Consider the following 24,824-nt stretch of genomic DNA (forward strand, 5'->3'; position numbering starts at 1 on the left):
CTAAACAACAATAACAACCACATCTGCAGTGAGTAGCTGTATTTTGTGAACAGAAATGTATATAAATGGTAACTTCTGTGTCTAGATGCTATCTTCCTGATGCTTGCTTTTCTCTTCAACAGAACATTTGGGAGATGTACTTATGGTGATACATGTGGACCCCAGCTCCTTCTCTGTTGTTGCTGAAGTTGTATTTTGGGTAATTGGATGGGTGCAAATTACTTCCCTGGTGGCTCAGATGGTAAAGCGTCTGCCTACAATGCGGGAGACCTGGGTTCAATCCCTGGGTCGGGAAGATTCCCTAGAGAAGGAAATGGCAACCCACTCCAGTACTCTTGCCTGGAAGATCCTATGGACGGAGGAGGCTGGTAGGCTGCAGTCCATGGTCACAAAGAGTCGGACACAACTGAGTGACTTCACTTAAATGTACCTAAAAAATTCATTTGTATTCCCTCAATGACTAGTGGAAATGAATCTCAAACATTTGTGATCCAGGTATCTCTTTATGTGTTGCCTGCTTATGTCATTTTGTCCGCTTTCCTATGTGGCTGGTCTTTCCTTCATGTATTCTGAATACCAATCCTTTGTTGAGTCCACTTCATATACCTTCTCTGAGGCTGTGCTTGTCTTCAGTCCTGATCTTTGGTGTCTATGTCACTCTTACAGAATAGCTCAGGGCTGCCTGCCCTTCCTGCTTCCTTTATTGATTGTTTATCATGTGCTGGGCACTGAACTATCTTATTTAATCATCACAGCCACCCTGTGTGGGGGAGAGGGGATACTGTTATTCCTGGGAGGTTGAGAAGGGAAGGAGCCAACCCAGGTGATACAGGCAGAGAGAGAGCTGGGAACCCAAGGCCAACTCCCTCTTCCTTCAGAGCCAGGCATTTAAGTCCTGTATCATTTAAAAGAGGAAAGATGGCAAAGTGTCCTTACGAACTTTTAGAAGGAAACACATGTGGCACTTCTCAGCCTTAGCTGTGAGTCTCCCAGGAGTTTTACAAACTGCTGATGCTGGGCCTCAACTCAGAAATCCTACTTGGTCTAGGGTGTGGCCTGGACATGAGCTTTTTTTTTTTTTTAATCTCTCTGAGCGATGCTGCTACATAGCCAAGGCTGAGAACCTTTGTTCTTTAATTTGTAGTTTTATTGAGATCTAGGAAGTCTAAAAGGTATCAGACAAGGACCTATTTCACAGCATCAGGCTGAGAGCGTACATGCTGTATAGGGCTTCAAGAACAAAACATTTTTGAAAATACAAAGGAAAAAGGAGAATGAAAGAAAACCCCCAAGGTACTGAACTCAGACCCTTTAGTTCTGCTGCAAATAAGAGGCTTTCTTATAAAGGGAGGGGCAGACTCCTTCTGGCTTCATTCTTAGAATCTCAGGGGCTGAATCACCAGCCATTCTCTTCAATCCCCAATCCCTGCGAGCACAATGCCATTCACAAAATTGCTAAAGGAGCAATTTCTGCATTCTCAGAACTGAGTGGTAGCTATACCCACTCTGCCCAATAAGTGTGCCTTCCTCTGCCATCCCCAAGCCCTGAAAATGCCTCCTTCTTCCTCCAACCAACCTGTTTAGTCACGGGGGCCCCAGGTCTGAGTGAGCAGGTCAGCTGGGGGCCGTTGGGAGGCCAAGTGGGCTACACTCTGCTGTGATCCTGGCAGCTCTGCCTGTGGCGGCACTGAGCCCCCTAAGTTCTGAGCACAGACTCCCCATCCGCTCATTGGCCTTGGATGAAGACCACATAGGCCGAGGGCCTAGCCAGCTCAGGAAGGAAAGCTGAAACCTGACCCTGACCCAGTGTGAGGTCAGGGAGGTGAGTCCTCTGGGTAGCCCGGGGTTACAGCATCTGCAGAAACTTTGTAGGACCTGCGGCCAGGCTGCAGTTACAGGCCCTGTGAGTGGCTGCTCTAGGCCCTCCCACTGACTTTCTGGTTTTCTCTCAGGGAGAGGGATAAATTGGGTGAAGTATCTTCCTGCAATAGCACAATCCAATTTTCTTTTTTCTTCTGGCCCTGCCCCATAGCATCTGGGATCTTAGTTCCCCAACCAGGGGATTAATTCTCACCCCTGCATTGGAAAAGCAGTCTTAACACAGGATGGCCAGAGAAGTCCTCCAATTTCTTAGTATTATAGAACTCTTTATGTATTATATTTTTTGAAAAAAGCTTAAAATCAACACACAATTTGGACAATTCACAGAAAAAGAAACACAGAAGGCCACTAAACACTGAAAAAATATTCACTTTTCATTTATCACAAAACAAACACAAATTGTAGCAAAAGAAAAAGCACTTTCAGGTACCTAATAGACAAAAAGCTAGACAATTTACCAAGCTGGTGAAGGTGCAAAACCCTCTCGTGTTAGAACAAACCATATGGAATTATCAATATTTGACTTTTTTGGCTCCCAAGAGCAATAATTTCACATAGTTCAGCCTATCGTGTTGTTGGTCAGCATGTAGATTGGAATGCAATTTAGCAACACTGATCAAAATAAACATTCTGAAGGAGATCAGCCCTGGGATTTCTTTGGAAGGAATGATGCTAAAGCTGAAACTCCAGTACTTTGGCCACCTCGTGCGAAGAGTTGACTCATTAAAAAAGACTCTGACGCTGGGAGGGATTGGGGGCAGGAGGAGAAGGGGATGACAGAGGATGAGATGGCTGGATGGCATCACTGACTCAATGGATGTGAGTCTGGGTGAACTCCGGGAGTTGGTGATGGACAGGGAGGCCTGGCGTGCTGTGATTCATGGGGTCGAAAAGAGTCGGACACGACTGAGCGACTGAACTGAACTGAACTGAAACATTTCTTGGACAAATTTATATCATGTTAGAATATCATAAAAGGATCACTGCATGAATATTCCTAATAGGAAAATTTTGTGTGTCCATCAGCAAAAACAACCACACCACATACATCCCTCGATGGACTCTGTGAAGCCACACAAAGAATGAAGACAACCTTTCTGGACCATTAGAGAATAATATCCAAATTTACTGTTAGTGAGAAAAGCAAGGTGAGAACAGTGTGTATTGTATGTTTCCATTTGTTTGAAAAGGGAAGTGACTAAGAAAGTTAAAGTACAAAAACTATAGACTGTTGTCCAGAATAAAAGCTACCTGGCTATAAGGCTAAAAGACCAAGATTTGAGAGATTCAAGGCAAGAAGCAGGCAAGACCTTCATTCAGAATTGTTTCTATGATCCTGGAACCAACAGAACTACTATAAACAAGTTCCCATCTCTTGACAACCAGAGGTTAAAGTAAAAAAAGGTTGCAGCCCTGTTTTTGAACAATGCTTGGGGATCCCAGAAAAAAAAATGCCAAGAGGTTTACAAAATGTTGGATGGCCAGAAAGAGGAAAACTTCTAAGAAGTAAATCAAAACTAAAAGAACAAGTACCTTGTATGTATAGAACTTATACTTATCCAGAGAATTTAATTTTTCTGAAAAAATTAGTAGGACACTTATTGTTGTTCAGCTGCTCTGTCATGTCTGGCTCTTAGTGATCCCTTGAACTGCAGCATACCAGGGTTCCCTGCCCTTCACTATCTCCCGGAGTTTACTCAAACTCCTGTCCATTGAATTGATGATGCCATCCAACCATCGTCGTCTATTACCCCCTTTTCTCCTGCCCTCAATCTTTCCCAGTGTCAGGGGCTTTTCCAATGAGTTGGGTTTTCACATCAGGTGGCTAAAGTATTGGAGTTTCAGCTTCAGCATCAGTCCTTCTAATGAATATTCAGGACTGATTTCCTTTAGGATTGACTGGTTTGATCTCTGTGCTGTCCAAGGGACTCTCAAGAATCCTCTCCAGCACCACAATTCAAAAGCATCAATTCTTCAGTGCTCAGCCTTCTTTATGGTCCAACTCTCACAACCATACATGACTACTGGAAATACCATAGCTTTGACTAAGGGAATCTTTGTTGCTGTCTACATTTGTCATAGCTTATAAATTCTTTTTTAAAAAAGGGAGATATAGGGCTGGGATCGGAGAAGGCAATGGCAACCCACTCCAGTACTCTTGCCTGAAAAATCCCATGGATGGAGGAGCCTGGTAGGCTGCAGTCCATGGGGTCGCTAAGAGTCGGACATGACTGGGTGACTTCACTTTCACTTTTCACTTTCATGCATTGGAGGAGGAAATGGCAACCCACTCCAGTATTCTTGCCTGGAGAATCCCAGGGACGGTGGGGCCTGGTGGGCTCCCTTCTATGGGGTCGCACAGAGTCGGACACGACTGAAGCGACTTAGCAGCAGCAGCAGCAGCAGCAGCAGGGCTGGGATATGTGAGATAGGTGTGCAAATATTCTATACAGAAACTATTTCAGGGAGAACTCAAGTTGTCTCTGGGAAGAGGAAGTGAGAGGCCCTAGGGCATAGCTGGAAGGACAGGACCTTGGGTAAAAGCTCACTTCTGCATTGTTTACATTTTGTGCCATGTTCGTGTAGTAAATTCTTTTAAAGCTCTTCTCCTTCCATGGTGGAGGCAGATTCCACCTAGATTACCCCCAGAGTCACTCATGCCACAGGCTGCTCTTACATGGGGTCTTACACGGGGTACCCCAGGATACTGCAAGCTGAGTGGGCAACATGTGGAAGCAATCTTTTCAAGCAGGACAGAATTCCACTGTCTAAGGATATAAAATCCATTAGGACAGGATACACAAAGTATCCTGGAAGAGAGAGATGGTGGAGGAGGTGGACCAATAGAATGTTTTAGGCATTATCTGTGGCCAAGTTGGCTCCAGTCCCCCAAATCTTTTCTAAAATGTGACCCAGAACGTGCAGAATGTCAAACTAACAACATCAGAACAAAGCCATTGAAATTTTATTATCAGAAAGATTAAAGGGGCACCGCATTTTTAACAAGGGTAGAGGGTTTGTAATGCATTTTCTCGCATTGTGTCGTTGCTGCAAAAATTATACCTGTGGAGGAAGACATTTCTGGCATTAGGCTCTTTGGCTTGTTGAAAAGTGACTTCAGGTAAGTAAACAGTTTTTGGCTAATCCGCTGGAATTCAGACCCCTTTGACTGAAAAGCTCTGCTACCCGAGGCAGAGTCCAAGTGATGCTCAGAAAGCAAACCCCCTCAAAGAATCTCCTCCCCTCCTTGGACTTTTAAAGAGCTGAGAGTGAATCAGTGGTCAGATCAAGGATTTTCAAAACCCAGGGGGTTATCACCGAGCTCTCTGTGCTATACAGCAGCTTCCCACTGATTATCTACTTCACACATGGTAGTGTATAAATGTCAATGCTCCCCTCCCAATTCATCCCACCCTCCCTTTCTCCTCACTGTCCCCACATGTCTGTTCTCTACATCTGTGTCTGTATTCCTGCCCTGCAAATAGGTTCATCGGTACCATTTTTCTAGATTCCATATATGTGCATTAATGGATGATATTTGTGATGACCTAGAGGGATGGGATGGGGCTTCCCAGGTGACACTAGCAGTAAAGAACTTGCCTGCCAATGCAGAACACCTGGGAAACTTCCCACAGTTTGATCCCTAAGTTGGGAAGCGCCTCTGGAGGAGGGGATGGCAACCCACTCCAGTAATTCGTGCCGGGAGAATCCCATGGACAGAGTAGCCTGGCGGGCTACACTCCATAGGGTTGCACAGAGTCGGTGAAGTGACTCAGCACACACTCACAGAGAGGTGGGACGGGAGTGTAGGGTAGAAACTCAGGAGGGAGAGGGGTACAGGTATGCATATAGCAGATTCACTTTGTTGTAGCAGAAACTAACACAATATTGTAAAGCAATTACACTCTAATAAAAAAATAAAATAGCAAAAGCAAAGCAAACAACAAAAAAAACCCCAAAGGATTTTGAGCCTGGCAATGATGGTCCTCTTTTAAGGTGGACTTTCTTTTCATATTTTTAGATATAGTTAGGTACTCTCCCAGCTCCTACCAGGTAAGGTTCTGTTCCCTCTGAATGAGAAGAGTTTGCCACTATGAGCTAGATCCAATACACGCCATAGTCTCCAAACAAAGCAATTTACATTCCTAACTGCTCCCCAGCTGAAATTAACTCAGAGGTTTCCGCCAAGTACTGCCCAGGTGTCTTCCTTATTGTTTAAGATAAAAGTTTAATATTTGCCTGTTTCTTTTTTTCATGGGTCTACATGATTTTATTTTTCTTTTCTTTTCTAAAAAATGTATTTATTCTTAATTGAAGGATAATTGCTTTATAGTATTGTGTTGGTTTCTACCAAACATCAACATGAATCAGCGCTTCTTGAACATATGCCTAAATACTGATGCCTTGCTCCTGCCAACGTGAGTTTGGCTAAAGGAAATTATTTATTTTTCAAAAGTAAATTGATGGATAGGTGGAGAGTTGAGATGAATAGTTGGGTAGATGAATGGATAGTTGGCTGGATGGCCAGAAGCATGAGACGACAGGTGTCTGTATAGATGGCTGGATAGAGGAGTGGACAGATAAGTGGATGAACAGAAAGGGCTGGATGAATGTGTCAGCGGATAAATGCATAGATGTGTAGGTTGGTGATTGGATGGATGAATGGATGGACTGGTGAACAGATTGATAGCTAAATATAGAAAATAAAACTTAGATGGAATAAAAGATACGCACTCAGTCCTATCTTCACCACCTTGCACTGTAACTCTGGAAGCCCCTAGTTTGGGCCAGAAGAGATTTATCACATTGTTGTTCCAAAGGAACTTGACCTTCTGGACTTTTCCAACATTGAGGTCCACATCAATGTCATGCGTATGACTTGCATTTGGTTGGAGGGATCCTCTGAAAACATAGACATAAAATATTTTATCAGGTGTATATATAAATACATAGGTTGATAGCAATCTATTGTTTCTCCAAACAACAGCCACTGTTGCTGGTTTTCTCCAAATAAATTGTATAGCTTCATACACATCCAGGGACTGGTAAATCACAAAGGTGTTTGTAAACAATACAACTTTTAAAAATATTAGACTCTAGATTTTCACTGTTTTGTTTTTCCCTGGGATTCCCAGGTGACACAGTGGTAAAAAATCTGCCTGCCAATGCAGGAGACTCAAGAGATGTGGGTTCGATCCCTGGGTCAGGACGATTCCCTGGAGTAGGAGATGGCAACCCATTCCAGTATTCTAGCCTGGAAAATTCCATGGAGAGAGGAGCCTGGTGGGCTACAGTCCATGGAGTCGCAGAGTCAGACATACTGAACGACCAAGCACACACATACAGTCTGTCCCTAGAGGGAAGTTAAGTATTTGGGGTTGCATATTAACCCTGTTGGTTTACTGTGGGACTAATTAATGCAGTATCTTATGTTCAAAGATGCCTGTGGGTCAGCTGAGGTCATTTGTTATCACCTCATGTGTAGCACAGGAAGTGGTCAAAGAACTTTAACACGAAAATTATTATGTAGAACTTAGTGCAAAAAACAATCTATTTGTACAGCATTGAAAGTGTGAAAGCGTTAGTTGCTCAGTCGTATCTGACTCTGTGACTCCGTGGATTGTAGTCCACCAGGTTCCTCTATCCATGGAATTCTCCAGGCAAGAATCAATGGAGTGAGTTGCCTTTCCCTTCTCCAGGGGAGTCTTCCTGACCCAGGTCTCCTGCATTACAGGCATATTCTTTATATGAGCCACCAGGGAAGCCCTTTTACAGCATTATTATGCATTTGTCCAACATACATTCACCAAGCACCTCACATACCCAGCAGAAGTAGGCACTGAGGCTACAGCGATGAGAAGGTGGCCTCAGGCTTCCTGTGTGTGTGTGTGTGTAGGGGATGAAGTGTGTGTGTTGGTGAGGAGGGAGTTGCCACGCAAATACACCTGGCCTGAGGAGAATTTGATATTCATAAAACCTAAGTCAGGAAGCAACAACTGACAATTCAGAAGTCCACATTTGTCTCATGTTAAATAGTGACTTCTCCCTCTCTCCTCTCGTGTGTAAATGGGGTGATTGAACCAGATCTAAGGCTTCCATCCAGCTTTGACATTTCAGGATTCAATGGTTCTCTGTCATAGGTGGCTAGGTTTATAAAGCAGTTTATACCTAATCTCATATGAATCATCTACCATGGAAAGTCTGGTCATTTCACTTTACTATCAAACTTACTTGAAAATTTGATATTGTTTTGAGTTTCCATTACTTCCATACAAAGCAATTCTGATGGACCCCCTCACTTTCTTTGTTCCAGCCAGTGTGACGGATACCCTGTATCTCCAACCTGTCCAAAGAAATGCAATCATTAAATTAACTCATCTTGTTGAAAGAAATGACCCTATGGAGGCAGTCTTGTTCCAAGCTGAGTCCTCTGTGGGTGAGGGGGAAGAATGACTATGCATGATGATTTTCTTCAGTGAGGCTTGGTGTCCTGAGATTCAGGTTGCTCTCCCTGGCCTCCCCCAACCGCCAATTTTCTGGTATTAAAAACAACACTACAGGGTCCATTCTTGAGCACATATTCTCATTCACACATGCAAGTGTTTTTCCTAAGTAAATTCTGGGAAGAAGAATGGCTGGGTTAAAGTCCTATGCATGTAAGACTTTATAGAGACTGCCAAACTGTGATCTTTCATGACAAATACTGTGAAGATTGCATGAAGTGTTTTATAAAGTGCTACATAACTTTTTAAAATTTGAAACTCCTTTGAACAACAATTGTTCTTCATTCGGCTACCATTACTTATAACACATGAATCTTGATCATTTCACTATCTGGTATTTTTTAAATGAGAAGCTGGGCAAAACAACAAAAACACAACATGATTATGTGTATGTAGGGGGACTGATATGACATATAATTAGTGGGGAGACTTCTTGACTTACAGTGACTTTGCCCCACCTCACCTAAAGGAAATCAGTCCTGCATATTCATTGGAAGCACTGATACTGAAGCTGAAGCTCCAATACTTTGGCCACTTGATGCAAACAGCTGACTCATTGGAAAAGACCCTGATGCTGGGAAAGACGGAGGGCAGGAGGAGAAGGGGACGACAGAGGATGAGATGGTTGGATGGCATCACTAACTTGATGGACATGGGTTTGAGCAAACTCTGGGAGATAGAGAAGGACAGGGAAGCCTAGCATGCTGCAGTCCATGGGGTCACACAGAGTCAGACACGACTGAGCAACTGAACTGAACTGAACGCTCTTCTTCTGTTAATGGATCTGTCCTTCTGGCCACAGGGGTGAGTGAACTTGTAACCCAGCGTGGGCCAATCACTATACTTTATTCCATTGATCGGGATTTTTGGCTAAAGGGTAAACTTGAGACCTAAGACAAATGCCATTCTTCTGTCCTTCCATTATAGCTTAAAATGGTTGGAGCTGAGTTTCTGTTAAATTGCTACCGAGGGTCCTATGAAGGCTGAAACACCTTTAAAATTATTTGCAAGAATTTTTAAATTCGTAAAATGGAAACTTACTTGTAAAGTTACCACTGCTCCCTGTGTTCAGGAAAAAGGTTTGTCCCACAGCACTGGTTTTCCCCTGGAATTGGTCAGCATAGTGCCCCATTTTGGGACATCCTCCCGCTGGACAAGGAAAACAGCCACCCTGGTGAAAGAAAACAGTTTGTCTGTGGGCCGAAGGCCTTAGACTCATCACTCACTCTATCAACAATTCATCTTCTATTCCATCCATCCAGCCATCCCTCATCCATCTTCTCATCTACCTATCCACCTTTCCATTCGGGTATCCATTCTGTGTCTGTCCCCAGGACCCCACACTGATCCATGCACGCTTGCATCCATCTACCCATCCATGCATCCACTGGGAATTTTCCAGAATGGAAAGCTGGGGATCTAGGGAAGGCCCAGAACAGTTCAGGTCTGTGCTATTCCTCTCCTGCCCATCCTACTCCTGGGAGGAAGGCTCTCCTCAGCCATGGAGTTACATCTCTGCTCTGTTCCAAGTCACAGGGACAAAATCACCACCACCACCATCTTCCCTGGGCCCCTGGTGTGCCCTACCTCCTGAAACTCTTCGTAGGAGGCACATGGGTAGCCGAGGAAGCCATCAGGGTTGAGAATACTGCTTGAGTAGTACTTGTAGCTTCTTAAGTGACTGCATGCCACAAAGTCTTGGATTCCTGGGAAGACAAAGGCCACAGAGGCTCACAAGAGGCATTAAACTTTTGAAGCCTGAACCATTCTGACTGAGAGAGGAATCAGCTCTGCATTTCACAGGTGGGTATCACCGCTCCTGAACACCTTGGCCACAGTTCAAAACTTCTATCATTGACCTTGACATACTTGGCAAGTAGAAAATTTGGGGGCTTGTTTGTAGTGGTGGTTGGCTGGAGTTGCTTTCTGCACCCTGGTACTGTCCATTTTCTGGGGAGGTCCTCCTCAGGGCTAGGCAAGTGTTAGGGAGTGAGCAGTTCTAACAAGCACCTTTATCTAATCCTCCAGGGCCAGGCATGTATCGTAAATGACTGACGAAAGCTTGGGGGCTTTGGAGGTGTGCCTAGCTTCCCAGGTGGCTTCCCAGTGGCCCAGAGCAAGCTCTAGTCCACTCATTACCTTGAGTTGAGCGGCCTCCTGTGGCATCTTAATATTGCTTGAACTTCATGTGAAAGAGCAGAGTCGACAAGACAACAGCCAGCATCCGTTGCCAGTCGGTGGAGCCTTTGACCTCCCCTCTACTCAGCACCTGGCAACCCACTCCAGTGTTCTTGCCTGGAGAATCTCAGGGACGGGGGAGCCTAGTAGGCTGCTGTCTATGGGGTCGCACAGAGCCGAACACGACTGAAGCGACTTAGCAGCAGCAGCAGCAGCAGCTACTCAGCACCAGGCACCTCCTGGTGTGTGTGTTTGGGGGTTCCCAGGAGGCTTCCCAGGTGGCTCACTGGTAAAGAATTCACCTGCCAAAGAGGAGACCCAAGAAACACGGGTTTGATCCCTGGATCAGAAAGATCCCCTGGAGAAGGAAATGGCAATCCACTCCAGTATTCTTGCTTGGACAATTTCATGAACAGAGAAGCCTGTCGGGTTACAGTTCATGGAGTCACAGAGAGTCAGACATGACTGAGTATACATATACATATATATATTTCAGCTTTCACATGAAGCCAGCTTTTCTGTCTACCGTCTCAGGCTGAGAAATTCCTCCTTCTTACTCCTCCAGGCACAAGGTAAAAGCCATAGAAGGCAAGGTCACTGTGGCCTCTGACCACTCTCACTGCATTTTATCGATCATCTTTCTTTTTAAACCGAAGTCCTCTTGTTGGGGGAAATTGCTTTTTTTATCTCTCCAGCTTTTAATACTTGGTATCAAACTTCCCATGGAGTGATCCACAGTGACCCTGGCCTACCTGGTGGCCACTTCTGGGAGGTCTGCTGGGCTTTATCCCTCAACACGGGGGAAAGGAAGGTTGCACTTTGTGCTGGGGGAGAATTATCACCTCACAGTGCCCCCAGTCCTGCGTGTCCCACACCAGCACTCATTACCAGACCACAGAACCTGTTTTGAACTTAATTGTTTCTTTCATCCAAAATTGCTACCCAGGGATTGCATAATAGAGGAGCAAGTGGATGTAATTGTTCCTCAGTGCCTGCGCCAGGGTGACCTGGTGTGCACACAATAGAAACCTGCTCCAGCATCTAGGCTGTTCTCTCTCTCCCTGTCGTCTCTCTAATTAAACGTGGACTCCTTCCTATTATGTGTGCCCAGCCTGTCACTTCTGGGAGAGGGCAGCCCTCATTGTGACTCTGGTGTTCATTCTGCGAGCAGATCAGCAGAAGAACACCCCTGCTCCACTCCCCACCACCACCCCGCCCCGCCGCCACACACACACCAGGAGGTGCCTGGTGCTGAGTAGCTGCTGCTGCTGCTAAGTCGCTTCAGTCGTGTCCGACTCTGTGCGACCCCATAGACAGCAGCCCACTAGGCTCCCCCGTCCCTGAGATTCTCCAGGCAAGAACACTGGAGTGGGTTGCCAGGTGCTGAGTAGAGGGGAGGTCAAAGGCTCCACCAACTGGTGATGGATGCTGGCTGTTGTCTTATCGACTCTGCTCTTTCACGTGAAGTTCAAGCAATATTAAGATGCCACAGGAGGCCGCTCAACGCAAGGTAATGAGTGGACTAGAGCTTGCTCTGGGCCAGCACAGGGTACCAAGGAGAGGCCCAGAGGCCCGGGACACAGCCTTTGGCCTTGGGGAACTCCCAGCTCGGAAAAATAAAGACTGAAATGAGATGATCTCAGACTCAAAGTTTCCACTTTCAGGGAGGAGAGGGAAACCTGTTCTCACTGAAGGGGTGACAGGCATAGCCCAAAGCCAGAAAAAGGGATGGCTGGCTGATAGCAATGGTGCTTCAGGTCACGTAACGTTAGGGGCACTGAGCCTGATTTCTTAGATGAGCAGACACACACACAAGGTTAGCCCCCCTCTCCCAGACCCCCGGCCTCTGCCTCCTCACACGGGCCTCCAAACCCCCAGGGCACGCCCTCCTCCTTCTCCCCATTGTCTTCTTGCCAGCTCACTTCCTTTCCATTCCTAGCATCTGACAACAGCAAATGGCAAGAAAGTCAAAACCCTTTCACATCTTTGCTTCCACCCTGCAGTTCTCCAAGGGGCCGACCCTGGAGAGAGCATAGGAGCCAAAGCCAGAACTGGGTCCTAGCCTATGGGCAAGGGCAGCCCATGTCTCAGCATCCTGGTGCAGGGCGGGGGGTGGCACAGGCTGGGCATGTGGTTGGGCTTCGCAGTCGGAAAATGGCCTTGGGCAAGTTTTATCACTTTTCTGAGCCAGTTTCCTTGTCTGTAAAATGGGGCTAACCAGAATCATTATCTAAGGCCACTGTGGTGAAAATGCCACTGTGGTGAAATGTGTGGTGTCAACACCACACACCCTGCCTTCTCTCCAAGTGGAGCAGCTGGGCTCGCTTCTCTCATTCACGTACCTTGCCATATTCCATTTATGTCTATGATGGTTGACAGGATATTTTTCTGACATCCAGGCATTTCCTTTCCTCCATTTGGGTAGAAGTCCAGGTGGCCCACCTTTTGTCTTATTCCCAAACCTGAAACATTGGAGCAGAGGTGAACAGGGAGCGGGAGGAAGGTGGTTCCAGCTCAGGTGATGGCTACAGAAAGCATTCAGCTCCTTCCAGTGGGAGCAAGAAACTGCTTGGCAAATTTTGTCCTCGGCACGGCCACCCTGTCTCTGGCTCCGTAGAAAGTTCTCAGAGATGAGCACTTGGCAAGACAAGAAGGGAGGAGACAACGCAGCACAGAAGATGAGGGGGAAGGTCGGCTCTGGGTGAGCGGGCACACGTGTATTTGTGTGTGTCTGTCTGTCTTAGACAGACTGAACAACATGACTGAACAACATGTTCAGTCAACAACAACTGAACAACACTATTATCAGTGTCCTAATACCATTATGCACCAGAAGACACATGTCAGGGCTGGTGCAATTTTTATGACTTTACTCATTTAAAATTTTTGGTTTCTACATTATAGTGTTATGCTGAGACCACATAAATTATATTGCTGTATTGAGAACCAGAGCATAGTGGTTAGGTGGTTTGGATTTTGAAGCCCACAGGCCCATGATCACATTCTGGTTCTACTTACAGATCTGTGATCCTGGGCAAGCATTTGACCTTGTTGAGCCTCAGCTTCCTCAGCTACGAAATGGTAATAACAATACCCACTTTTCAGGGCTGTCACAATGATTAATGAGTGAAGGTCTATAAAATGTTCAATGCAGCACATGATAAACCTTCCGTAAGTGATAGCATCATGAAAACATAATCTTCATTGGCACATTTCATGAGTGGTTTTGCAAGAAAATATTGCAAAAAGAATGTTGATTTTAGAAGAATTAAAGATGATATTTAATCTCTGACAAAACAAACTTTAACCAAAGCGTTGCCATAAGAAGAAAAAAAATTAACTTTGCATTTTGTAAGTACAGGTCAAACGTCAATAATAAATACATCTGCCACTCTCGATATTGGCAGACCAGGGAAGAATGTAGAGTTTGTAGAGTGGGTGAGCCTCCCGTGGCCTATAGACGTCTGCTGTCCGATCGGGGCCTCGGGTTGTTATCATCGGCACTGAACTGTTGGTTTGTGACTGACACCTATTTTGGCTAGTTGGTGCCCAACCTGTTTCCCGTGGCTACCTGTTTTGTATACCACCCTGCGGTATGTGTGGGGGGTTGGGGGAGGGTGGCAGGGGTTGCACGGCTGGGCCTGGAACTGCTCCCATCAGTTACAGCCTTGGTCCCTGAGAGGTGAGGTGAGGGGACTCACTCAGGAAAGGGATTATGGAGGCAGAATCCGTGTGAATCACATCCACAAACATGGCATCAGACGGGTCCAGCCGAACCTCCTCGGGCGTGCCCTCGAAGCATGGCTGAGCCGGGTCCAGCCCTGAGAATGGGAAGGGGAGGTGGACAGGGAGGCCGCACTCTAAGACCAACCAGGATCTAAACCCTGTACCCGCGAAATCCACGGAGATCCCTGGACAAAGGGGGCCACACCCCAGCAGTCACAGTTGGAAGGATTCAGAAGGCTGCCAGTGGGGTCGTTGGCTGCCAAACAGTATCAGGAAGTCCCCACCGTCTGGCTCCATGGAAGATCGGGGTGGCGCCCTTGCCCCCCTCGTCTCCCTTTTTCTTTTTCCCCTCACTCCTTCCTGTGGGGCCGCTACCCTCCAAATCTGATCTCCTGGGCCTGACCCGGTCCTTGCCCAGCCTCTGAGTCCCACACAGTCTGTTCCCTTGTGTCTTTGCTCAGGCAGCCCCCAGCCTGCAGCTCACCTCCCCACATTCTCCTAATCTGAACCTCGCCCCTCCAAGGCCCCCTCAGATCCCAGCTCCTCATGGAACATGTGGCCTCTCCTTTCTTGGCCCATCTCCGCCCCCTCCTTATTGTATAGACTTCTTCTGATGTGTTAATTCTACTTTGGATTTTATTTGCCTACTTAGTCGTTTGTCTCCTGCACTAGACTATGAATTTCCTGAGGCATGGAGTGAAAAGTCACTCAGTCTTTTCTGACTCTTTGCGACACCATGAACTATCCAGTCCATGGAATTCTCCAGGCCAGAATACTGGAGCGGGTAGCCATTCCCTTCTCCAGGGGATTTTCCCAGCCCAGGGATCGAACCCAGCTCTCCCACATTGCAGGCAGATTCTTTACTAGCTGATCCACCAGGGAAGCCCTTCCTGAGCCAAGGGCCGTGACAATTTCATCTTCAAATAGAAGCTGAGGGTGGAAGAAGCAGGGCATCCAGGACTCGATGACCTACATCTAGTGCTGGTGCTGCTCAAAGTGCCTGTTCTCCCTGAACTTGGAAAGTGGGAATGATAACAATAACCCCCCTGGCCGGGTTACCCTCCCCCTTCCCCCCTCCCATCTCCTACCCCATCCTACATCACCCTGCGCCCCTACCTGTGATCCTGCCCACTTGGCCCCCCAGCCTCCTGCCGGCCTCAGCTGCCAGTTGTGCACCCAGGCTGTGGCCAATGAGATGCACGTTCTCCGGGCCATAGCCCAGCTCGGTCTGCAGAGGGGTGGAGCGTCAGTTACCAGAGGAATGAGTAGAGACATGCGCTGGCTCTGGGGGAGCAGGGATGGGGACAGGACCCGGCCTGGAAGCTTGGGAGGAATAACCTCTGGCTCCAGGCCACCACCTAGGACAGCGTGACTCGGCCTCCCGCTGGCCACAGTCTGCAGGTCCTGGGGTCCAGCTGGCTTGTGAGGCACTGGTGCTGACCAGCAACCACCGTGTCATCTGCAGGCCACCTTGGCCAGGACTGGCTGTGCACACTGCGAAGTCCCATCCATACCCCACCATGGACCTCCCCACCGGAGTCCCCCATAGGGGCCAGTTCAGAGCGTGGTTCATGGCCCTGGCTCTGGGGTTCTCCAGAATCAACCTTCCCGAAGGCTGTAAGGGACCTTCCCAAAGGATGAAGACTCCACTGGGCTGAGAGCTGCCGGGCAGCCCAGCTCGCTCTCCAATTCCCAGATCAAGCTTCAAGGAAGGCTTATCTCAAAAAGGAAAACTGAGGCTCAAAGAGGCTAGTCTGCCCTGGGCCTCACAGCTAGGGATCTTCAGGACAGCCGGGGACGGAGAACTTTGCAGCTTCCTGAAGCAAAGGCCTTCCTTGGCTCCTGGCTTCCAGGCTCTGCCTCACCCCATGGTCCCCAGGCTGCCTCTGGGTGCTCTGGGGTGCTGACCTGGCCCTCTCCCTGACCCCTCCCCACAGCATGGGGCCCAGGCAGGGGTTTACCGACAGCCCTTGTATGAAGAACGCTATCTCTGCTCCCACGACCCGAGTGTTGTGGACGGCTTGGGTATACTTTGTCCACGCCCCGTGCTCCCAGTCCACACAGATGCAGTTCACCTTCTCCACTTTAAACATTTTCTGGGGAAGACAAACCAGTTTATTAACAGCCACCCGTTGCACACTCCAGAATCAGGAATTCACATCTATCAAGCACCTAGCTTGTTTGTGTCAAGGCTTTAATATTCCTCACATTTGTCCTGGTCCTCACCACAGCCCTATGAACTGGGACTATACTTATTCCCACTTAGCAGATGTGGAAACTGAGGCCTGGAACAAAGTAACTTGTCTAAGGTTTTACAGAAGGTCATTGACACAACCATGTCAGAAAGATGACTTACTAGGTCAGGGATTAGCAAACTGCTACCTGAGTGACAAATCCACCTGCTTTTATGACTGTGTGTGCTCAGTCACTTAGTCATGTCCTACTCTTTGCCACACCATGGACTGTAACCATCCAGCTTCCTCTGTCCGTGGGATTTTTCCATGTAAGAATATTTCAGTGGGTTGTCATTTCCTTCTCTGAGGGATCTTCCTGACCCAGGGATTGAACTCATGTCTCTTGTCTGCATTGTCAGGTGGATTCTTTACCACCACACCACCTGGGAAGCCCAAAAGTTTTACTGCAAACAGTCACATCCATCTGTTTACCTGTTGCCCACCCCTGCTTCATAGCCACAACAGAAACCATATGAACTACAATCATGCGACCCACAAATGCTACAGTATTTATTACCTGCTCTTCTACGAGGAAGTTTGCAGACTCTTACACTAGATAGTTGAAACCACACAGAGGCTGCTTTCATGTTCCCAACAATGCTTTGTATTGAGGGACAAGTCTGATTAGATGAAATTTAGACAGAGGTAGGATATCACTCTACCGTATACATGCATCTTTTGTGTCATGTGGTATTATCCAAGCACAGATACTGGCCCCTTGGGAGGAAAAAGAAACAACTTTCCTGGTGGTGCAGTGGCTAAGAACTCCCCCTGACAATGCAGGACACAGGGGTTCAATCCCTCGTCAGGGAAGATCCCACATGCTGTGGGACCATTAAGCCGGTGGGCCACACTACTGAGCCCACGCTCTACAGCAAGAGAAGCCACCGCAATGAGAAGCCCGCAGACAGCAATGAAGACCCAGCACAGCCAAATAAATAAATAACAAAGTGAAGTCGCTCAGTCGTGTCCGACTCTTTGTGAGGCCATGGACTGTAGCCTTCCAGGCTCCTCTGTCCATGGAATTTTCCAGGCAAGAGTACTGGAGTGGGTTGCCATTTCCTTCTCCAGAGGATCTTCCCGACCCGGGAATTGAACCTGGGTCTCCCAAATTGCAGGCAGACACTTTACCATCTGAGCCACCAGGGAAGCCCAAATAACAGAAAGGGTAACACTATTTCCTTTGTCCATTCGGGGAGGCCTCCATTTCATAGAGGAAATGAACACTTTTCCTTTGTTCGTTATTATTCATTGAGGCTGGGAAGAGTTGGCTGGAGATTAGGACGACATGGTGGATCGCATGCACCAGGCTGTCCAATTTCCAGGCCTACACCGCCTGATGGGCCTCAGGAGACACTTGTGAACATCCAGCCAAAGGGGAGCAGAGAACCTTGAGAAGGAGCTGCTCAGGTCCATCCCAGTGCAGCCTAAGCCTCTAAGAGCCATGCGTGGGCACCTCCTACAAGCTAAAGTTGTAGACACAGGGAGTTGTGGTATCTTGAGCATGGAAGACCTGGTTTTGCATTCCACCTCTGGATTCAACTTTGAGCAAGTACTGAATTTTGGGGGGCCTTAATTTCCTCATCTGTAGAGTGAGAACCATAACTGTACCTACCTCACAGCCAGGCTGGGAGGGTTAAACAGGACAAGGACTGACTGTGGAATGATTGGCACAATGCCAGAGTCACGGTAACTTTTCAGGAAATGGATGGTATGAATAATAATTCATTACCAGTATTCACGATCACTTTAAAGTTGCACTGCCCAGTACCATGGCCACTAGCCACTCGTGGCTCTTCACAATTGATTACAAAGAAGTAAAATTTAAAATTCAGTTCTTTGGTCACATTAGCCACATGTCAGTTTCTTGAGCCCAGGTGGCCAGGGGCTCCTGATTTGGGCAGCCCAGATATAGAAGATTTCCATCATCACAGAAAGTTCTACTGGATAGCAGTGCTGCAGGGGATAATGCATTTTTTATGCTGTGCACACAGGGGTTTTTACAGAAACCACCAGAGACAAATGCCAGGTAATTGGCTGTCATCTCCACCTCTGGGACTTTTTGATTGGACTCTGGGTCTTTCCAGCATCATAAGGAGATGTTTGGGTAGAGGTTGGTGAGTTGGGAGAACTTGAGAGTGGGTGCCCCTGAGAATCTGAGTTTTCCTTGGTGGTTTTAGGAAGAGCCTGCCTTTCCCTGGAGGTCGTCCTTTCCCAGCCTTCAGGGCTGCAGTGTTTGACTCCGTCTGCTGGTGGCGTTTATCTCACCAGATGAGGAGGGTGGGTGCCTACCTTGCACAGGTCAGTAGGCCAGCCCGAATCCCCATCATCTATAAAGCCGTGGATGACGAAGCGTGTCTTGCGGTCCAGTTGGAAGTTTGAAGCCCTGACAGTGGCTAAGTCAGTGATATTGATCCGCTGGTTAAATGAAAAAAGATGAATTTGAATGTTGGCCTTTCTAAGCCACAGGCCCTTAAGAGCCCATTCCCGTAAGACTGAGGTCACAGGTTCAACTCCCATGAACCTGGGTAAGTCTAGAAAAGGAGTTCCTGACCTATTTGGGTTTGAGGATAGAATTCAGAATGTCCAAGTTTATGGGTCTTTATATACTGAAATGGCAACCCACTCCAGTGTTCTTGCCTAGAGAATCCCAGGGACAGGGAGCCTTGGTGGGCTGCCGTCTATGGGGTCGCACAGAGTAGGACACGACTGACGTGACTTAGCAGCAGCATATACTGAAATACAGTGTTTTTTTAAATGATGAGCAACAAACCACAGTAGTCTTAGCCATACTCTGTCACCAGTAGAAGTCACAGGTATTTTCATTTAATATTATAGTTGTTTTAGATGTTTAAAAATATCATTTGTACTCATTACTATTTAAAATGACAGAAGTTATTAGACCAACCCCTGCTACTGCTGCTGCTAAGTCGCTTCAGTCGTGTCCGACCCTGTGTGACCCCATAGACGGCAGCCCACCAGGCTCCCCCATCCCTGGGATTCTCCAAGCAAGAACACTGGAGTGGGTTGCCATTTCCTTCTCCAATGCATCAAAGTAAAAAGTGAAAGTGAAGTCACTCAGTCCTGTCTGACTCTTAGCGACCCCATGGACCAACCCCTAGACCTTGTTATTTAGGAAGATAATAAAGCAGTTAACTATTACCATATACTAGCTTATTTTACCATATCCCACATTAATTTTTTTAAATGTTCTGATAACTATTTCCCAATATAGTTAGTATCCTTTGTGAAGTGAAAATTGCTCAGTCGTGTCCAATCTTTACGATCCCATGGATTGTAGCCTGCCAGGTTCCTCTGTCCATGGAATTCCCAGGCAAGAGTACTAGAATGGGTAGCCATTGCCTTCTCCAAGGGATTTTCCTGATCCAGGAATTGAACCCTGATCAGTGGCAACCCACTCCAGCGTTCTTGCCTGGAGAATCCCAGGGATGGCAGAGCCTGGTGGGCTGCCATCTATGGGATCGCACAGAGTCGGACGCGACTGTAGTGACTTAGCAGCTTCTGTATTGCAGGCAGATTCTTTACCATCTGAACCACCAGGGAAGATGACTCCTTGGTATCCAATGCTGTTTATTTTATGCATTTAAAGCCCTTTCTGTTCCTTGAATCTGTAGCTCCTGTCATGCCTGCTGCTTTAGGCCCAGGGGTTCCTCAGCTTTTCTCTCCCAGGACCTCTTTGGCCATCTGCGGACGTCTACCATTCCCTTTCAGGAATTTTTTTTTTTTTGCATAAATTTCATTTTTTTAATCTACTTTTTTTGTAATGGGGACTCTGAGTGTGGGGTTTATCACTTAGAATCTCACAGTAGGTGACCCTGGGGACCTATATCCAGACACTGTGCTATCTCAAACTTGGTTTGGGGCCAGAGCTGTGAGCTGCTTGAGTTCTGAGCAAATTCTCTTAATTTTTAAAATCTTAATTTTACAATTTTTTTTTTCCATGCAAGCGCTTATTGCACAATCAGGTATATTGCCTTAGGAAGGTCATTCCCCGGTGGGTCAAGTCCATACATCCTGATGTGCTAGAAGGACTCTCATGACTTTACCCTTTCAGGAGCTCCAGTCTCATTCCCTATTTTTAAAAAAACTTTTATTGGAGTATAGTTACTTTACATGAGCACCTGGGGTAAGCTTGCTGGTCGTCACCTGGCAATCTTTTTGGAAACTGAAGATTGCTCCGAGGGTCCCCAACTTTTCTCCTTTGTCATTAAATGTCCCCTGCTTCCCTTCTAGCGCCTAAGGAAGGATTTCTGTCTTCCGGTCCCCCACCCTCTGAGGGGCTTCGCTCCCTCTACTTCTTGGTGCAGAAAGAACCCAGACCCTCCTAGGGACACAAAGGCCTGGGTTTATCCGTAAAAGCTACTCATACCCACTTTCTCCCCCGATCAAGGTTCTAATCCTAGAAGTCCTGAAGTTCTCTGCATAAGTGTGTGAATACGTCACTTACAGTTTTCAGGTTGGGCATCCATAGATTTCATCAGATCCCTAGAGTTCAGTCAGTTCTAACTCTATCACTGGTGAGGAAGCACCTTCTGGAAAGTTCCAAGGCCATGAATAATTCCTTAGACAACCACATGAAGGCTCCAGTGTGGGTGCCCAAATCCTCTCCCACCCCACCACCACTATACGGTCATTTTACGGCCCTCTTACTTGGTAGTTATTTGGGTTCTCATTTGTATATAGAAGAAAGTGAGCGTCGATGTCCTCAGGGGACCAGGGAAATAACTTTAAAGGCCGCTGAAGGATTCCAGTCCATGGTTTTTCATCAGAAAAGCAGCCAAAAGGTTCATAGCAAATCTCCTTTCCTGGGGCAGGAAGAGGAACAAACAGGACCCTTGTGAGGTTCTAAGAAGGAGCAATGTTATCTCAGCTGCTCGTGAGGACTCTTCAGGGTGCAGCCCAGGGCTGACCAAGGCCAATCTCATCTTCATCCTTGCTATCAGTGTTCTTCAAACTTCTGGGTAATAAGAACCACCTGGATGCTGGGGGTGAATGAGCATATACACACTCCCAGGCCCCTCCCTCAAAGATTCTGATTTGGAGGGTTTGGGGTGGGGCCCTGGAAACAGCATATTTAATAAATGCCCCTGTTCATCAGGCAAGTTGGAGAATTGCTGAAAAATCTGGGGATCTTTGGCCCTAAAACTACCTCTTCCAGCAAACTCCCAGATGGCCCTTTCTAGCCACTCATCAACCATCAAGTATTTATCAAGTGCCTATGAATGCCCGTGGCACAGAGATGCTATGTGATGAGGCTGGATGTCTCCCTTATATCTGGCACAGGCCATGCACACAGTAGGCATTCTCGGGCATTTGTTCAATCCATATGTTTTCATGTCATCCCTTAATGCACCTTTTTCCCCCTCAAGTTATTCTCTGCCATTTCAGATTCCCCTGCTGTTCTTTGAAAAGCTAAATGCCCTAAGAACAGAGAGAATTTATTTTCACATCATACTGTATAGAGTAGAGGCTCCATGCATGCAACTGATGACTCAAATAACCTCATCTAAATCTGAAGGTCCTTTCTCCAGTCCATGATACATTTTCACAGTTATGTCACCCCTGGTATGACTAAGGGTGACATAATTTCAAATCTAGAGGATTATGATGGATTTTTTCTCTTAGCCTTCTTCAACTGATGGTGTCAAACGTTGGTCATTCATTCAAAAACTGGTGATAGTTAATACTTGTTGTTTTCAATGTACCAGATACCACACCAGCACTTTATCAGTATTAGCCATTTTAGCCTCCAAATGGCCCTATGATCAAAGAATTTATCTCTGTTTGAAAGAAGAGGAACCCAGGGCACAGAGAGACAAAGGAAGCTCCCCAAGGTCACAGCCAGTGGTGGATCCATGATTTGAACCCCAGAAACTTAACTGGGAATAAAGGTAGGAGCTGGGGTGTGTGTGAAAGTGTGAGAGTATTAGTCACTCAGTCGTGTCTGACTCTTTGCAACCCCCTGGACTATAGCCCGTCAGACTCCTCTGTTCATGGAATTCTCCAGGCAAGAATACTGGAGTGGGTTGCCATTTCCTTCTCCAGGGGATCTTCCCAACTCAGGGATCGAACCAGGGTCTCCTACATTGCAGGGGAATTCTTTACTGCCTGAGCCATCAGGGAAGTCCAGGAGCTGGGGAGCCACAGACAAATCAGATCCAAACCCTGCCCTGAAAGAGAGGAAATGTAACTGGGAAGGAATAATGATAGTGTTGGATACACTGTGGGAAGAGAGAACAGTCCTACCCGAAGGGCTACAGAAGACTAAAGCAATCTTTGCTTCAGGTGAGATATGTGGGGGCTTCGAGGCCAGGTGAAGACACCTGGGCTGTTGGGTGAATAGTGGGGAAGTGCTGGGGATGCTGAACTGGCCAGTGGGGTGGGCAGGGCTGTGCTCCTAAAGGTGTTCTAAGGAGCCAAGTATAAGAGGCTGGGAGACAGCAGACCCTGGGGTGCGGTGCCTGTGGGCCTGGAGAGGGGGTGGGCATTCTGCCCTCTCAGGGGAGTTAAGGCAAAAGTAGGGAGCTGGAGGTGGGGGTGATGGCTGAGTGTGGTTTGGCACAAGTGAGTTTGAGGAGTGGGGGATGACCCTAGTGGAGCTGCCAGGAACTTGGGAGGGCTAAGGGGGTATTGGAGGGCACTAGGCAAGGGGGTGACCCTGAGGAAGAGAAAGATGAGGAGGGTGTCTGGGAGTGACCTTTGGGAATGCCTGCCCCTAGGGCAGCAGGAAGCAGCAGAGCAGTGGAGGAGACCACGAGGGGTCCAGAAGGCTGGGGGAACTGCCAAATCCCACCCGGGGCTCTGCTGTCAGGGGCCGGGTCTTGCTGCAAGGCCAGGGTGGAATTCTAGAAAGATAAGAAGGGGCTGGGGACAAGCTGAGGAGACAAGGGGCAAGAGTCTGGCTGCAGGAGAAAGCCCTCGAAAGGACTGGAAGAGACTATGCCAGCTCTTGGCGAGAGTGTGCTCAGCAGGGTTTGGGGGCCTGAGCCAGGCAGTGAGGGGTTCTGACTGATGGGAGAGGAGGTGCGAAGATGGGACAGCGTGGGAAAGAGAGCAGCTGGGAGGCACCCCTGCGAGGAGCGGGGGATGGGAATAAGCAGGTTGGGGCTCGAGGAGCCTTTGGGAGGTTTTAGGAGAAGGCAATGACACCCCACTCCTGTGCTCTTGCCTGGAAAATCCTATGGATGGAGGAGCCTGGAAGGCTGCAGTCCATGGGGTCGCTGAGGGTTGGACATGACTGAGCGGCTTCACTTTCACTTTTCACTTTCATGCATTGGAAAAGAAAAGGCAACCCATTCCAGTGTCTCCCAGGGACGACGGAGCCTGGTGGGCTGCCGTCTACGGGGTTGCACAGAGTCGGACACAACTGAAGCGACTTAGCAGCAGCAGCAGCAGGACAAGTAAAAACTTGGGTTTCTGCATCTCCCCCGGGCAGGAGGTGGGCCAGGACGGGAGTTCTCAGGGGGACACATCCATGCCTTTCAGTCTGCAGAAGGGCCCTTGTCCACACCCAGGGACTGAGGGTACTGGGGGCCTGACAAGAACCGCCCCCCCGCCCCCACACTGTCCACCTGCCCCAGCTGCCTGCCACCCCTGTCACCCACTCCAGCCATTGGAGAAATGGGACCAAGCTGGATGATGCTGGTCATCTGTGTTGAGCAGGCTGCCCTGTGTTTGCCATAGAGTCAAATTCCCTGAATTGTACTGATGGTTTTATCAAGAAATAAGGATAACGTTATTAATTAGCATGATGAGAATGGTGACAATGATGCCTCTTGTCTGTCTCAGCCCAAGCAAGGCCAGCCCAGGCATGGTCACCAAGGGGTGGTGACTGCATCCTCACCTCTGACTGTGGCCAGCAGGAGAAGACCGATGGTCCAGGAGGGCAGCATCTTCGTGGATGAAGCCAGAGACACGCACGGACACCCAGATGCACGGGCAGGAGGCTGGTGAACAGGGTATGTGTCCCTCAGTACCCTCGGGGCCCTCCCCAGGAACCCTGAAGCCTCCCCGCACAGGGAGGTGGGGAGCACCTCTCTCAGATCCTGGACTCAGCCTCAGCACCCCTCTTCTGGGCCAGGTCTCTCTGGCAGCCCCAGCCCCTCCCACTCTCCCTGCCCTCACAGGGCAAGTGGTTTACCGTGTGGCCCCAGGGCTTCCACGCACAGCCCAGTAGGTTGGTCATGGCTTTTTATAACCAGGCTTGATCCTTTGGATTCCTCAGGAAAGGACCAGAGGGTGGAGGGGGGGGCGGGGACGGGGCGGCGAGATAGGGTGGGGG

The 24,824-nt window shown here is 48.0% G+C and overlaps 1 protein-coding gene across 1 annotated transcript; it reads right to left on the reverse strand.

The window, feature by feature from the left end:
* Positions 1-4,824: 4,824 nt before the first annotated feature.
* Positions 4,825-24,707, reverse strand: PNLIPRP2 (pancreatic lipase related protein 2). The gene is made up of 13 exons (XM_027529208.1): positions 24,684-24,707; positions 24,387-24,489; positions 21,194-21,348; positions 18,815-18,940; positions 16,250-16,384; positions 15,405-15,516; positions 14,264-14,383; positions 12,905-13,024; positions 9,972-10,090; positions 9,426-9,555; positions 8,113-8,224; positions 6,616-6,783; positions 4,825-4,944 (listed from the first exon to the last, which is right to left on the reverse strand). The coding sequence occupies exons 2-13, from the start codon at positions 24,433-24,435 to the stop codon at positions 4,881-4,883; spliced, it is 1,410 nt and encodes a 469-aa protein (XP_027385009.1). The 5' UTR covers positions 24,436-24,489; positions 24,684-24,707; the 3' UTR covers positions 4,825-4,880.
* Between the last annotated feature and the right edge of the window lie 117 nt (positions 24,708-24,824).

Source organism: Bos indicus x Bos taurus, chromosome 26, assembly GCF_003369695.1.
Source record: "Bos indicus x Bos taurus breed Angus x Brahman F1 hybrid chromosome 26, Bos_hybrid_MaternalHap_v2.0, whole genome shotgun sequence".
NCBI classification, from domain to species: Eukaryota; Metazoa; Chordata; class Mammalia; order Artiodactyla; family Bovidae; genus Bos; species Bos indicus x Bos taurus.